General features: G+C 35.7%; 2 protein-coding genes across 2 annotated transcripts in view; one reads left to right on the plus strand and one right to left on the minus strand.

The window, feature by feature from the left end:
- Positions 1–15,984, minus strand: part of LOC145663733 (uncharacterized) — an 896,365-nt gene that overhangs the window by 471,885 nt on the left and 408,496 nt on the right. The window lies entirely within an intron of this gene.
- On the plus strand, positions 8,037–10,045 carry LOC145663731 (protein yellow-like). The gene has a single exon (XM_081729809.1). It carries the CDS (start codon positions 8,039–8,041, stop codon positions 9,149–9,151), a length of 1,113 nt encoding a protein of 370 aa, XP_081585935.1. The 5' UTR covers positions 8,037–8,038; the 3' UTR covers positions 9,152–10,045.

Raw genomic sequence — 15,984 nt, forward strand, 5'->3', positions numbered from 1 at the left:
TCTATCAGTTATAACGAACTTTGCCAGGCATGAACAGCTTTTCATGTTATCCTTGTTATGTTATATACAGCTATAGTCACTACCGACTTTATTCCTAATTCCTGGAAGGCTGCCAAAATCGCCATTTTGTTAAAACCCAATAAAGACCCTATTAACATTGGTTCCTTTCGGTCAATCAATGCATTCTGCAAAACATTGAAACGAATTTTGGTAAAGCGATCCCATCCTTACCTCTTTGCTAACTTAATTTACCTTCAATACAAGCACGCTTTAGATTGTCATTCATCGCTACTGACCAAGTGTAAAAATTGTCGAGCTATCTTATTAACCATTTTAATAAACAGCTGCCATCTGTCCTTATTTCCTTTGATATCGAGCACGCATTTGACAGTCTGGCACCATGGACTTCTCTACAAATTACTCCACATTCTACCATTATCGTACCCAACTTTCTTCATAATCGCTCAGCTTTTATACAAATAAGTCAGGCACAATCCCATCACTTCATCCTAGGCCGGAGTTCTTCAAGATTCTGTTTTGCCACCACAATTAATACATCCTACATGTTGCTGATATGCCGATACCAGAACATCCCATTTTTGCACTTCAGTTTGCTGATGATAGGGCATATGTCACTTTATGTTCTTCAGTGGATCGAATAAACACAGCATTACAACCAACAATTGACAAACTTGCCAGTTGGTGTCTAAAGTGGAAACCTAAATCCATCGAAAACTCAAATGACGTTATTTGGGTTTAAAAGGAACAAGCACTGCTTAGCACTAAATCCAGACCGTTTGCATCTTACATCAGTGGGTTCTCCATTACCATTACAAAATAGCGTGAAGTAACTTGATGTCACTTTCGACAAACATCTCTCTCAGAAAGCTCACTTCTCCCACTTACAAGCTAATATTCGACGTCGGATCAACTTGGGTTCACTCGAGCAGACGGTTCTACCAAATAGAAAATTTATAGGTAAAATACGATGTGAAACATTTTTCGTGAGGAAATAAAGAGTGTAAATATAAGCAATTCCTGTCAATAGCTACTCGGTTCTGGAGCCAGGAAACAAGTGGGGAGATACTAAATGCCCCTACCCTCGTTCATGTGTATACCCCTGTTGCTAACGCGCCTACTCCCCATGGACGCACCCCCTCGCTTCCGCTTTATTCCCCTGCTGCGCTCTTACCCTGACTCCGTTAGATAGCATGCGTGCTTTTTAGTGGCCACCTCACACAAGTTGGTTTGTATTTTAAGCACTATAGTTTTTATGGCATATGTCCACACTGTATTTACTGGGCTCTCCTAAAGTCAATCTGCAAGTAGTAATGGAACTTCTCATTTAGTGCATGCTCTGCTAAAATAAATACAAAGCTCTAACCTAACTCGAAAATGAAAAAAATGTGTGAAAATTCGGTAGAACCGTCTGTTCGAGTAATGTCAAATTGTTATGCAGTTTGAAAGACAATAACTGGGATCTTAACACCAAACTTATTCTTTATGCATATAAAGTTTCTGTTCTTCGTGCTCTTACAAATGGACATGAAGCATTACATTCAACGCCGCATAGCGGACGCTCATTCGATTGCTCAAAAAATATTTTTAAAAACCTACTTATGCATGGTTGACAAGACAATCATGAGCAGGGGAGGACCAAGGGCCGGCAACCCAGGCGACTACCAGGAGCGCCACAGTTAGGGGGAGCCAAAAGCAACCTCAAAATGTAAATTTTATAACGTGTTTTTACTGACATTTCTGATATATAAATTTTTGTAAAGTGACGTCAATTGCATCATCTTTTTCCATTCCTCTATGGCGAGCAGAGTTTAATAATACAATAAGAGCTGTATCGACAAATGGAGACATGACATGTAGAAGAAAGAGTGAGGGGGAGTTGGTATTGTTTATAGTGTGCCATGTTCTTTGTGGACATTTCCCAGGCAATGAATGTTATTATATTATATTTTACATTGCTCTTTTAAAGTGGTAATAGAGGGAAAACGGTATATACAGCACTTACTTTTGATTTGTTTCAAACGACACCGTCGCGCCAAACTGTCGGCCTTTGTTGAAAATAGTGTCTAGGAGATGTTATTGTTTCGCTATGTACAGTTCTTGCTAAATCGTTCATTTTGACAGTGTTTGTGAAATCGAATATACCACTCTGCAAAAACATAGGAGGGGGTTAGAAGCAGCACTACCTTTGACTTTTTATTTAGTTTTTCCGTTGTTTTTTTTTTAAGTTTTGTTATGTTATTAATTATCATGCCTGAGGCCAAAGGTTTTAAAATTAGGAAAACAATTTGTCTCAATTATCCTAGATGTTAAGTTACTGTTTTTATGGTAGAAAAAGATATGGAGACTTTCTCATAAAGTTCCCTAAATTGACTTTGATATGGTTTACGAACTTATCAAACTTACGAAGGTTAGAGCATTTCTAATACTTGATAAAATCTGTTGTTAAGCTTTAGTCCTGTAAGAGTATTCAACTTTTATACAAATTCATAAGATACGTTTTATGAATGCTATGGATTTCAACTACTAGAACCTGCATAAAAAGGATTTGTTTATATTGTTGTGTGTAAAACACGTTCAACATAGAAATAATAAACACTTCTGATCAGAGTATATACACTTGTTTATTAAAAACTAAATTACAGTGTAACGGATTCGAGAACTTAACGTTGTCTTCATCAGACACTAACTGAAAGAGATATCTTAGAGCATAGATGTTTATACTAAAAGTGAAAGTACTCAAATTCCTTGTGTGCATGGGAAGCCACCTGAGACGTACTTCCTCGGGCGTCATCTATTGGCCACCTGCCCTGACCTAATTACCCTCCCGCCCTTGTTTATTTTTTCCAGACATCTGTAACACACCTCTTGTTTATACTTGACTAATTGTCTTAAAACTTACTCTTAATCTTCGTTTGATGCCTATTATATATAAATAACAGACTATACTACATTCAACTGATTATAAATACAGAAGAAGGAAGGATTCCAAAGATGAAAGGATTCCCGAAGATTCACAAAGAAGAGATTAAGCTAAGGCCAGTATTGGACTGTAGAGGAAACTGTTTAGAATCATTAGAAGAAGAGTTAAGAAAAATAGCAGAAGAGATACGAATAGGTCAAGAGAGTCATCGAGTAAAGAATACGGAGGAAGTGAAAAGAATGTTAGAGCGTATAGGAAATAAGAAGGAGAAAACAATTATGTTTAGTATTGACGTTAAGGCAATGTTTCCGAGTATAAAGAGGGATTACGCAGTGAAAGTCATGGAAAAAGAGATGAAAGGGAAATAAATAAGAAACTGGAAGAAAGAGAAGATAGTGAAAGCCTTGAGAGTAATATGGGACAATAGTTTTTGTACAATAGGGTACAAACTAGTCAAGATTAAGGAAGGACTGAGTATAGGTTCAAGATTAAGTCCAGTGTTGTCAGAACTGGTGATGAACAGATGGGAGCAGAAAGCGATAGAAGAAGGTGGAAACAATCTAATATTGTTTTGCAGATACGTGGATGACTGTTTGGGGGTATGGAGAGGAACCGAGAGACAACTGGAAAAATTCGTAAAGAAGGTTGAAGATGAAGAGAACGGAATAAGACTGGAAATGAAAGTGGAGAAAAACAACATTATAAACTTCCTGGACATGACTATAGAGAGAAAAGATGGAGGATTTACAACAAGATGGTATAGGAAAGAATGTGAGGCAGGAGTTTACTGTCACGAAAGAAGTGATGTGGATTACAGCACCAAAAGAAACTTCATAAGGAATATGGAGAGAAGAATAGAAGAAATAGATACTGAAGAGAAGAAAAAGAAGGAGGACATAGAGAAGTTCCACAGTTTACTAGAGCAGAACGGGTACAACAGACAGAAGTTAAGGAAGAACAGAATAACTACTGTAAAAGTATGAATATCTTACTGTAGGTCTCAGTAGTTATAACAGTCTCGAAATGTCATCTACTGCACTCCCGGATTAGAGCCTGGGTAGTCTCTAACCCTCTTGTTACACAACGTGTTCTGTTCAAATCTTCCTAATTTTAATTAATTACTGTGAATAAAGTACGATAACTTATGAAATAACGATAACACCAAATAAAAGACCAGATTTTCAAGTTTCGTTTTCATGATTTGAAGTCTTCCATTTGAATAGTAAGATGCGTCACGATCCCATAAATAAAAATTTGAACTGCTTTACAATGAGCGCAGGCAGTACTATGGTATGCTTAGCGAAATCTTATTATTTAGACGTATGGAAATTTTAGACAAAAGTAGGAAGAAACTACACCTGATGCTGAATTGATAAGATGTGATTCAATAAGTTTCAATAAGTTGATAAACAGTTCTGTCCTAAAATAATATGATGGAGCTCGTAGTTGTGCCTTAGATGAAAAGTTGGAATAAATTTGAGCGTAGTTTCAGAGAATTCATGCACCAGACATCTAGGCAATTCGATGTGCCTCCCACAACAGCGCATCAAGATCTGTACGAGTGGCTTTAGTTGTATCCCTGTAAACTACGTATTGTTCAAAAATTGAAGCCAGTTAACATACTGAGTCGTAAAGAATTTGATATGGAAATGTTGTAGAGTATTGACACAAATCCTCACTTCCTTGTCAACGTCCTGGTTTCAGACGAAGCAATCTTTTATGTGTCGGGAATTGTCAACAGGCGTAACGTACGAATCTGGAGTTCTGAAACCCATGTGTACAAAGAACGTGTCCGCGATAGTAAAAAAAAATGAATGTTTAGAGTGGTCGAATCAAGGACAGGTCCGGTTGGTTGTTTGTTTTTCAAACAATAACAGGTCTTGTGTGCTTGGACATATTGAAGCAGTTCATGTACTCCCAGGTAGTTACTCTATAACCGGACATAAGTTCCCTACACTGCAGTCCGGAGGTCCCTCAATCCCAGATTCCCTAATCTCTGGATTAGTCGCGATGGACAGATATGGTGGACACAAAGTTCGCTGGATCTCGCTCCGATGGACTTCCTGGTCTAAGATTATGTCAAATCGTGTATTTAAGACTCCAGTGAAAAAACATCCTAGAGTTCGAACCCGAATCCATGTCATGATGGCAAAGACGTATTGGAAAGAAGATGGCAAAAAGTTGAATACAAAGTATATAATATTCGGGCTATCAATGTGCTACATGTGAGGTGTATTAATGTGTATTACTGTGTGAAACATAAACGTTATGAGTGTTTCTTCAATTCTGTTAAACTCCTTTGCTCTATCATTCTTATTTTCCTCTCTACGATTAATTCAAATTAGGAAGATTTGAACTGAACACGCTGTATATTGTGGGATAAAATAATTTATTGTACTACGTAGAATAGAGTCGAATGTCAGAATTTCATGTGACAGTTTCTGCATTGCAGAATGTAATATGTTTTTCATTTATGAGTGATCTTGATGTATAAACGTGTTTTAATCTGTTAACCGTGTAGTTTGCAAATGAGAAAGTTGCATCTGAATGTGGAATAAATTTGCTAAAAAAAATACATTATGAAATGAAATGAAATCTTTGAAGTTTACGTTCCACGCCATGCCCAATACGATACGTATAAATTCGCCATGCCCAATACGAATCTTATTATGACGAATGTAAACGTCTGACTGCAAATACAAGCGAAATTCTCATGACGAGTTAAATCGTCATTAGCATTTAAGAGGTTAAACAATGAACCTTTGTGTAGCTGCAATTGAGTGTTGGACGACAATTTGGTCATTGTAACTTATACCGAAATATGAAATCACGATCAAAATATGAAAGTTTCTTCATGTATTAAAACGGAATGGTAGTGTCAACAACAGGATCCTCTAATTCGCTAAATTGAATTACAAGTATATTTCAAATTACATGGGGTTGTCCGGAAATATAGCCTACGTCGCAAAAGGTGGTAATCGTGCGAAAGGTTTCCTTATTTTTGAAATGTTGTCTGGAAGTCATTCTGAACCATAAATTATTGCTTTCATTTTGAGTTTTGTTTCGTTATCATATCTACAAATGGTGCCCGTACTTTTTAGGTTTTTACTCTTGGAAAATGAACATAAGTTATGATCAGAAATTCATTTTGTACACCGAAGTTGTCTGGTTCTTACTGAGACAAATTTGCAAAACTTTGTGCATTCTGTATCAATATGCTGTTTTATTTTTTTATCTTTAACAATATTTAATGAATGAAAATTAAGTGTAATTAACCGTTATACTGATAACATTAATTTTGTCAATGTCATTGTGCTTCACATTCTCCTGAAAACTTGTAACTTTACCCGAGTTACCAAGACTGGTGTCAAACGATTCAGATTTTAACTTTCGAAAAGAAAGAAGAAATTACGGTATACTTCGGGTTTACTGTAACAAATATCCTCTATGTTAGGTGACTGAAATAAGGAAGAGTGACGAAATGCGGCCAGATTTTATTAATTCACTTTTAGTTATAATTTTTTTCCTAAAAACAGAAGAAGGAATCTATAAAATTTTCCTAAAATTGAAGAAGAAACCTGTAAAACTGTTGCTAGTGGATCAGTACATATCCTTTTAGGGCTAAGGATCTTCGCGAGAATTTAATACTTCGATTTCTTGATTATGCCTGGTGACTTGTATGAGGATATTGAACGTTTCACTCAGATGTATTTCATAGTTTGAAGCGGTTGCGTTTCTGAGTGACAGTTCATCTAATTAGGACGCCAGATTAATGTCTTAAATCGATATTAATGTGTTCTTAGTACTGAAAAGTCATATTGGTTGATAAGAAATAAGGTGGAACATAAATATTGTTTAAATATATCCAGATTCTTCACAGATATTATTAATTTCAATCGTCAGCGAATACAAGTCGGGTTATCGATCAAACACTTCTCTATATTCACTTACAGATACGTTTGTTTACACGTGGTCATTAAATGGTTGTAAGCATTTTTATGTATTGACCAGATATCATTGTGTCACTACGATTATACTCCTCGCTGAACATTTGAAATATTTTAACTTAGTACAGATCAACTGTAGGCTATAAATAACAACAGGTTTTTAGTTAATATTCTCATGGAAAGTGTTTAGAATATACTTCTGGATCATGACTCAAAAATGGTAGACCAACACCCTATTAACTTTCTTTTTCTTATTTGAAACTAAAAATAGTTTGGGAAAAGGCATCACGTTGAGCAAAGACAAGGAAATTGGACTGAAATTCCCGCGGTATCACTTTTGAGAAATGCTAATTTAATAAATAAGTACTTCGGATACCACTCATTATTATGTCTATTTTTACTAACGCAAACGTTAGGAAATTTCATTATGTGAGGTTGAACTCAATTCACTACTTCATACAACTTTGGCAAATAATGGGTTAATTTCGACTTATTATAACTTTTCTACTACGAATCTAACCAAAACCCACTACACTAATAGGTGAGAGTGCGCTCCTAGACAAATTGCAAGTCATGTAGATAATGTATTTATCTTGATTTTCCAAATACTTCACTTAACGGTAAAAGTTCTCGAATAGACATAACATTTTTTTTTTATCAAAAAGCTTAAAATAATAATAGTTATCAAACTCTTGTCTGTATTAAAGGGGTGTACTTCCAATTATCATTGTAGAGGTCAGAAAGTTATCTAATGTAAATGTAGCTTATGTAATCAAATCGAAATCTTATGCAATTATCTTCAAAGCGTCTACAAACTAGACAAGAAATGTCTACAAAGATGTTTACATTTAAGTACTTTCTTTAGATTTTGTTTGAAGAGGGTGTGCTAACATTATCGATCACGCCTAAACATACAGTTTTATACAATAAAATGTATCAGCGCCAGCCTTTTTTCGTTGTTAAGGTGTTCATTGTATTATTGCTACAATTCATATTTTTGATAGGCGTTGTATCTAAGGTTGATAAATTAAATCTTATTCCCGACAAAACAAACACAATGAAAAGGCACTTTTCAACACTATAAAAATGAAACTGAGATTTATTGTTGTCGAGACTTTTTAAATTTCAGTTTGTGGCTTGTGATTTAATAATGTCGATTTATATTTTCCTAGTTGTGTACGTTGGAGTTATATCTTGTGCAGATATTGAAGTTATATACGAATGGAAACAATTGGATTTTAATTTCCCGGACGATTATGTCCCTAGTTCGGAAGGGTTTATTCCAGAAAATAACGCTATTACTGGAATCAAAGTGTATGGTGACAGAGTATACCTAACGGTTCCTCGATGGGAAGCGGGAGTGCCATTTACACTAAACTGGGTTCCCAGAGAACCTGAACCGGGAGAATCATCACCTTTGTTGAATCCGTTTCCGAGTTGGCAGTTCCAAGAGGTAGGCAACTGTTCCGCTATTCAGTATGTTCAGAGCATGGAAATTGATACGCAAGGAAGAATGTGGATTGCAGACGTTGGTCGTCGGAATACCCGAACCGGTTCTGTCAACGAATGTCCACCGAAATTAGTGATCATCGACTTAGAGAATAACAACGAAGTTCTAAGAACTTATGTGTTTCCAAGTGACGTTGCTTTTCCTAATCGTACTGTTTTGAATGATCTTGTGATTGATGTTACGGATTGGCATGCTTATATAAGTGATTCTGAGGGTACAGGCTTAATTGTATACAGTCTAGAAGAGAATCGATCTTGGAGGGTAGAAGATCCAACGATGGCACCTGATCCTCCTGGTGGAACTTCTATTGACGGAATCGGCTTATCACCTCTCTCAGAAGGAGCTACCACCATCTATTACAGTCCAGTGCAAAGTGACAGACTGTTTTCAATCCCATCAAGTATTGTAAAAAATCCTCCGTCATCAAATGTCTCTGAGTACGTAACGATTATCGGAGACAAAGGTGGTAGAGCCGATGGTCTAGCAGTTGACAATGAAGGTAATTTGTACTATGGATTAGTTGACAATGCTGCCATTGTTAGTTGGAATACTAGTATTAGCTTAGAAGATAGAACTATTATTGGGCAAAATAATACCTATCTCGAGTGGCCAGATACCTTTGGATTCGACAATAGTGGGTATTTGTGGGCTGTTACTAATAGATTACAATATTTTAATAACGTTAACGTGAATGAAACGAACTATCGTGTCGTTAGGATAAATACTGGTACGTTATCCTATATGAATGAATAGATTTATCCAGTTTTCATTGCGAAATGTGTTGAATTTTACAGTTTGTTAATTAATATTTCCTAGCCAATAATAGTAAAATTATAAAATTTTAAAACAGTAATATGCTATTGAAACATTGGTTACTTGTGATGACTATCTATGACTTCGTTGTTTCTTTGTGTTCATAGTCAAATGTCTTGATCACGTCTAATTTGAAAACACTTTTAGTACACGTTGTTATGTCTATTCTTTTATATCATTGTAATGTTTGCAACTGACTCACACAAATGAAACGGATTTATTTTTAAATAAAGACTGTTATAAATTATTCTCGCTCCTGCAGTTTTCACGTTACATCTAATAATGCCCTATATAAAATAATTCTTCTTTTGTTGAATAGAAAATAAACACTATAATTTACTGGAAAATTCAAAGGTTATTTTGATAGTAGTTCATTGTAATACTATTTAACAACGTCAATGAAACACAAAGCAAGACATATGTATATGTATATATATGATTTTTGTATTTGAAACATCAATAAATTCAAATCTAATTAAATTACACGCCTATACATTATGCAATATGAGATAATAATTGTGGCATGAAAGGTGTTGAGTTTACTTTTTACCTCATCAATATATATTTATATCACACGCACATTTAATGTAATTATAAGAGCATCAGAAACATTAATATTGGTATGATGTAATTACAGAGAGAATGTAATGTAATCCGAGATCGAAATTTGAAGCTAATAACAAGTGAAAAATCCGACATAATATGTAAAAAGAGAAAACGTTTCTTTGTGGTTTGAAAATAATTAAATTAACCAAACGGATTGGTTTGTATCTAAATGATTTTGTTAGTTTTTTTTTTTTTTACCAAATATGAATTGACTGGTGTCACGGTTAGTTTAACTCCTTTTATAAGTTACAATAAACGTATGTTTAAAATTAATTATAATTGGAAAGTAACAATTATTTCTAACCTTTCTACTGGAAATGTATTATTAAAGAAATTACCATTTACAATACTATTTTTTATCTCTTCAATGCCTCAAACCTTTTTAGTACGAAACTAAACTTTTTAAAAAAAATAGCTTTACACTTTAATGTTGTGTGCTAATCATCTGTATAATTACTTTGACTAGAAATGGTACTCAGGTCTATCATAGGAAAGATGATAATACTAACAAGTTACGTTGAGTTGATTTTGAGTTTAACGTCCCGTTTAGCAGCGAGGCTATATGAGACGTGGACCTACTGATTAACGTATACTCCGAACCACTTGAGCTCCAGCCGGGAATCGTCTCCCGCGCCAAAGGCGCGCACGCTAACCGCTTAGACACGAAGGAGCTCCTAACAAGTTACGTTTGCTAGTAAATACAACTGTCTGTTGTTCCTAACTTTTAACGATCATACACACACCCATGTATAGCGAAATCATGCAGACTGTCTGCTGAATTCTTACGCAAAATAGTCCATGACTATTATCTGTTTCATCTTTTATCTAAATGGCCAAAAACAAAGTCATGGGTAACAAAGCACGTTGATTGACTATTGAAGTGCTGATGGTTTGCGAAATAATTTATTCCTAAGAAAACAATTTTACTATAAAACTCCTATATTGGTAGATTTGGAGTTTAGCGTCCTGTTCTGCTCCAAGATTGTATGAGGTGTAGGCTTACAGCTTAACGTAGAACTGTACACATGAGATTACAGCGATAATCAAAAACTTGGTTTCCAGCGATCATACAACGTACGTTAACCATATAATCAAGAAAAACTTTCAAAACTGCTATAGTAAATCTAAGACATTTAGTGAGGAACAGAAACAATATAAAAATTACGAAATAAAGCTACATTTATGTACTCTAGACGAAATAAATGAGTCTATATTTGCAGTAAGCATATGCGCTCAATGATATCCTTTTTCGTGGCTCCAGCATAATGGTTGATTTCTGGCTCCGAGAGTACTACGGCGTGAAAACAAAACAGATAACTCTTTAAATAGTTGTAAAAGAGTATAACCAAAAAATAAATTATCAGTTACAAACTGTATGAAACATGGTTAACTCATATGCTTTCCGAAAATTCTGGATTGGAGACCTTTTTATTATTTTCCCTCTATTTCTGTAATGTTGTAATAAAACAAACAAATCGTTCTTCAATTTCCTTCGAATAAAATTGAATCTTTTAAAGCCATTTACTTGTATGTAGCATGTAAATTCAAGACAACATAATGTTTCATTTTAGTTATCTTGTTCTTGATTTATAACACAACATATATAAGAATTCCCATATGATTCTATTCACAAAGATTAACCACTTTATATTTATTACTCTTGTTTAACTGAAGAGTATAATAAATGAAATTACACAACATTTTAGTGAAATAACTTCACTTTCTGCTTAAAAGACTAGCACAGATTACTCATTTTTCTCATTCAATGGCTAGATGACTCAAAATGCTTATGTATAAGATATTTTGGTGAGGCACAATTTTCAAGACTAACGAATGCTCTAGATAGGGTATTTTTATTCAGTACTTAAAATTAAAAATACGGACATGAGAGAAATATGTTTTTCCACCATTTTGTGTCGGAATACTAATGATAGAAATTGGGAAAGGAAAATTCAGGTGTTTTCTGCCTTCAACCATTCTACGGCGTAGCATCCAAATTTTCCATATTGTTTCATTAAAACATAAATATCTTACTGTACGTGTGAGTAGTTGCATCACTCGAAGTGAGTGAGTGAGTTTTTAGTTTATCGTCCCTTTCAGCAGCGAGGCTATATGAGATTTGGACCTACTGATTAACATGAGCTCCCGCTGGGAATCGAACCCGGGCCTTCCACGCCAAAGGATCGTACCTTAACCGCCTATCCACGAAGGAGCTCGCATCACTCGAAATACGATCTCCTACAGGCTCGAGTTAACACTAAGCCTGGGCGGTATGCAGTCTAGGAGCGGCTCTCTCCCTCTCGTTATACATGGTTAACTACTGTGAACAAAGTACAATGAATAAACTGTAACAGCAAATGAAAGAACAGATTGTGAAGTTCTGTTTTCATAATTTGAAGTTGTCCGTTTCTGCATTATTATGTGCCACAGTCGCAAAATCTATTATTTCAACGTAACAAAATTCAGACGAGAGCGCAGGGGAGTTGTATCTGATACCAAACCAACTACTGTATGGTTTAATAAATTTCTAACCGGAACTGTCCTAAAATAATCTGATGGAAGTCGTCAAGGTCGTCGTATGTCGGTTCTGCAAAAGCATCTTATGTTGTATCGCTATAAAATGCAGATTGTGCAACTAATAAAGCCAGATGACAAACCGTATTGCAAAGACTTGGTATGGAAATACTTCTGTGTGTTGACATGAATCCTTACTTTCTTGACAACGCCCTGTTTTCAGACGAAACCACATCTCACGTGCTGGAGATTGTCAACCGGATCTGGAGATCTGAAAATTCACATGTACACAGAGAACATATCCGCGATAGCCTCAAAATTATTTGTTTAGTATAGTCTGACGAAGATACAATAACAGACTCTATATACTTGGGGTAGTTCGTGTACCCCTTGATAGTTGCTCTATAACCAAGCATCATCTTCCAACACTATTTATCTACCGCACACTGCAGTCTGGGTTGTCGATGGTCTCTCAATACCATATTTTCTAATCGCTGGATTAGACCCAGTCGTCACTTTCACAGGATCTCGCTTTGCTGGACTTCCTGCTCCGGGTTTACGCCAAATCGTGGGTTTGTGACTCCAGTGAATAACATCCTAGAGTTACAAGCCCGAAGCCGTGACATGATTGCAAGAGTAGCAGGGGAAATGCAAGAGAGAACATGGTAAGAAGTTAAATATGAACTGGGTATTCTTCGTACTACACGTAAGTTGTATTAGTCTGTAAAAAATACACTTTATGATTTCTCCTTGAATTCTGTTAATATCATTGTCATTTATTATTCATGTTTTCTTTTCTACGATTATTTAAACTTGAGAGATTTAAACGGAGTACGCTATATACTGATATTGCAGGACAAAATAATTTATTGTATTACAAATTCCCATGTGGGAGTTTCTGCATTGCAGATTATAATATGTTTCCTTTCCCTTTACGAGCGATCTTGTCCTATAAACGTATATTGAACAATGAAACTTTCTGCAGCTGGAACTAAAAGCCGGGACAATTTGGTAATTATAACTTGCAATGAAGTATAAAATCTCGACCAAAATATAAAATTTTGTTCTTGTATTAAGAGGGAATGGCAGCAGTAACAACACTGTTCTCTAATTTGGAAAATTGAAATGCAAGTTTATTTAAAATTATATTACATTGTTTTATTTGGGGGGGGTGTAACCTAGGTTAGGATTATCATAATCAGACCCTCATTACCTGCATGTATATACACCGTATGTATCGAGTTCCTTTATTGTTGAAATGTTGTTTGGAAGCCATTCTCTACTGTAATGTTTTACTGAATATTACTTGCAACGTCATTTTTCCAGTTTCACTATGAGCTTTGTTTGGTTTTCATATCCGCAAGTGATGTCTGTATCTTTTACACTTGTGCTCTTGGGACCACGGTGGCTCAGTGGTAGAGCGTTCACCTCTGGTGTATGGGATCCTTGGTTAGATCCCAGCTCAAGCCTAGTGAGTTTTGTGGTGGACAAACACAGTGTGCGTGAGGTTTCTTGGGGTTCTCCCGTTTCCTCTCACTTTCTTCATTCTACCACTTCATTCATTTCTCATCATCACCATCCCCGTTGGACTTAAAATTTAAGATTTCATTTTATTTCATTACTTTTGCTCTTGGATAATGAATTCTGTGAGGTCATGATAAGAAACTCATTTCATGTACTGAGATGGACTAGTTCTTACGGAGACAAATTTGGTGAAACTTTGTGCATTCTCTAAAATCCCGTAACAATTTGCTGTTCTGCTCTTTGACCTAGTTCTTTGGACTTTATCAATACTTAATGAAAGAAACGAAAGTAGAATTAATCGTCATATTGATCACATTAGTTGGTCAACGTCACTGTGCTTAGCATTACCCTAACAAATTGTAATTTTACCCGAGCTACCACAATTCAGATTCTAACTTCCGAAAAGAAGGAAGAAAATGCCGATGACTGTCACAAATGTCCTGTTTGTTAGGTGACTAAAACAAAGAGGGGAAACAAAATGGGGCCAGAGCTTCTTAATTCATTTTTGGTTATAATTTTTTTCCTGAAGCCACAAGAAGAAGTCTGTAGAACTGTTGACATAATGGGTTAGTATATATTTCTTAACGGCTAGAGCAGGAGCGCCTGGTATTATATGTTACATGGTTGTGCAATCGTATATTTTTTACACTAAAGAATGATCTTAAGTATTAAAGTAGAGTTTTAGTAAAATTAACTTTTGCTCTTAAGCACTGGACAGTACTAATGCATCTCTAGAAAATGCATTTAAAAATGAAAGAGAGGTTTACGTTTCGAGTTGCAACTAGCGTTGCCATTGGATCTACTAACATTGAACGTAGGGCAGGGACCTCCTATTTCTTAACACAGAGAACCGCATTTATATCTACATTGGTGCTATCTTCGGAATATTGTCCATTAGCAGTTGCAGTCACTTCGCAACCGTTGGCTAACTTCAGTTAGTTACGAATTCCTCCACTTGGAGCGTTCGACTCAATTGGTAAGTTGGGTAAGTCACAGTAGTTTGGAAGAAGACGACACTGATTCACAAAACACAAACTTGCAAATAATAATGCGTTGTGTAGTGGTGGTAGTATTTCTTCTAGGCCTAATGTTGATGGGGCTCTCACCTTCCGGAGTTGGATGATCGCTCACCGGAGCAAACAACAATTTGATTGCTATCCAGTCCAATCTTCAGATATTATGATTCTGTCCCTCGGACAAAATTTTCTGAAAGAAAGCTTGAGTAGTAGTGGGGAAAGTTAAAGTTTAACAGCGGCGTAATTTTAGAACCAGCAATACAGGCAGGCTCGCCATGGTTTAATTGGTCACAGACTCCTTCCTTTTCTGATTAAGAGACGTCAGATTATGTATTACGGTTGCTTTATATGTCGTACCCTATAGTCTTGAGAAAAATTTCTCCTCCCTGGGTTTTCGAAAGGGGTTCAAGGTCTTCTAAATGTCAAAACATATTTAGATTCGCTTATCCACACCCTATAGTATTTGGTACAGTTAATTACTGTTCTTAATAAAGTAATGAAAAATGCATCAATAATAATTGTTCACGTGAATAATTAACTACATCAAGGTGTGTATATTCGTGACTTCCCTTATGTATCGGTCTCCCCCCTCCATCTCTCGGGCGGGGGAAAATCCTGCGTATGTTTCTAGTTTCCTAAATATCGATTATGAATTTAAAAAAAAAAAAGGTATTATCATAATATAAAATAATTTGATGTTTTAACTTTTTGCTCAGGTCGGTGTAGTTTTCAAGAGAGCTCACCGTTTCAAAAACTGTCGAATACCGGCTATCTCTCAAGCGAAATGTTTCCTTTCTGTTTGGTATTGTGATACTACCAGTTGTGAAATCAGGAGATTCAACGTGAAAAACCAGGAGGTACGTCATACGAAAAACTTATGTATAAATGCAGCGAACGATTCAGAAAACTTTAATAGACTTATGATACTCTTATTAATTCCACCCAGTTAAATGATTAAAAATTAATCTCTCATCATTATTTTTCATTGCTGTATAAATAACTTTTATGCAATGAAATCTTCCAGTTTTACATCTCATGGTTATACCGTGTAGGGTCAAAGAGACCGTGTTGTAAGAACCAATGAAATAGTGGAAAGAAAAAATGGGAGGAAAT

The sequence above is a fragment of the Thermobia domestica genome, chromosome 11 (assembly GCF_964235325.1).
Source record: "Thermobia domestica chromosome 11, izTheDome1.hap1.1, whole genome shotgun sequence".
Taxonomy (NCBI): Eukaryota; Metazoa; Arthropoda; class Insecta; order Zygentoma; family Lepismatidae; genus Thermobia; species Thermobia domestica.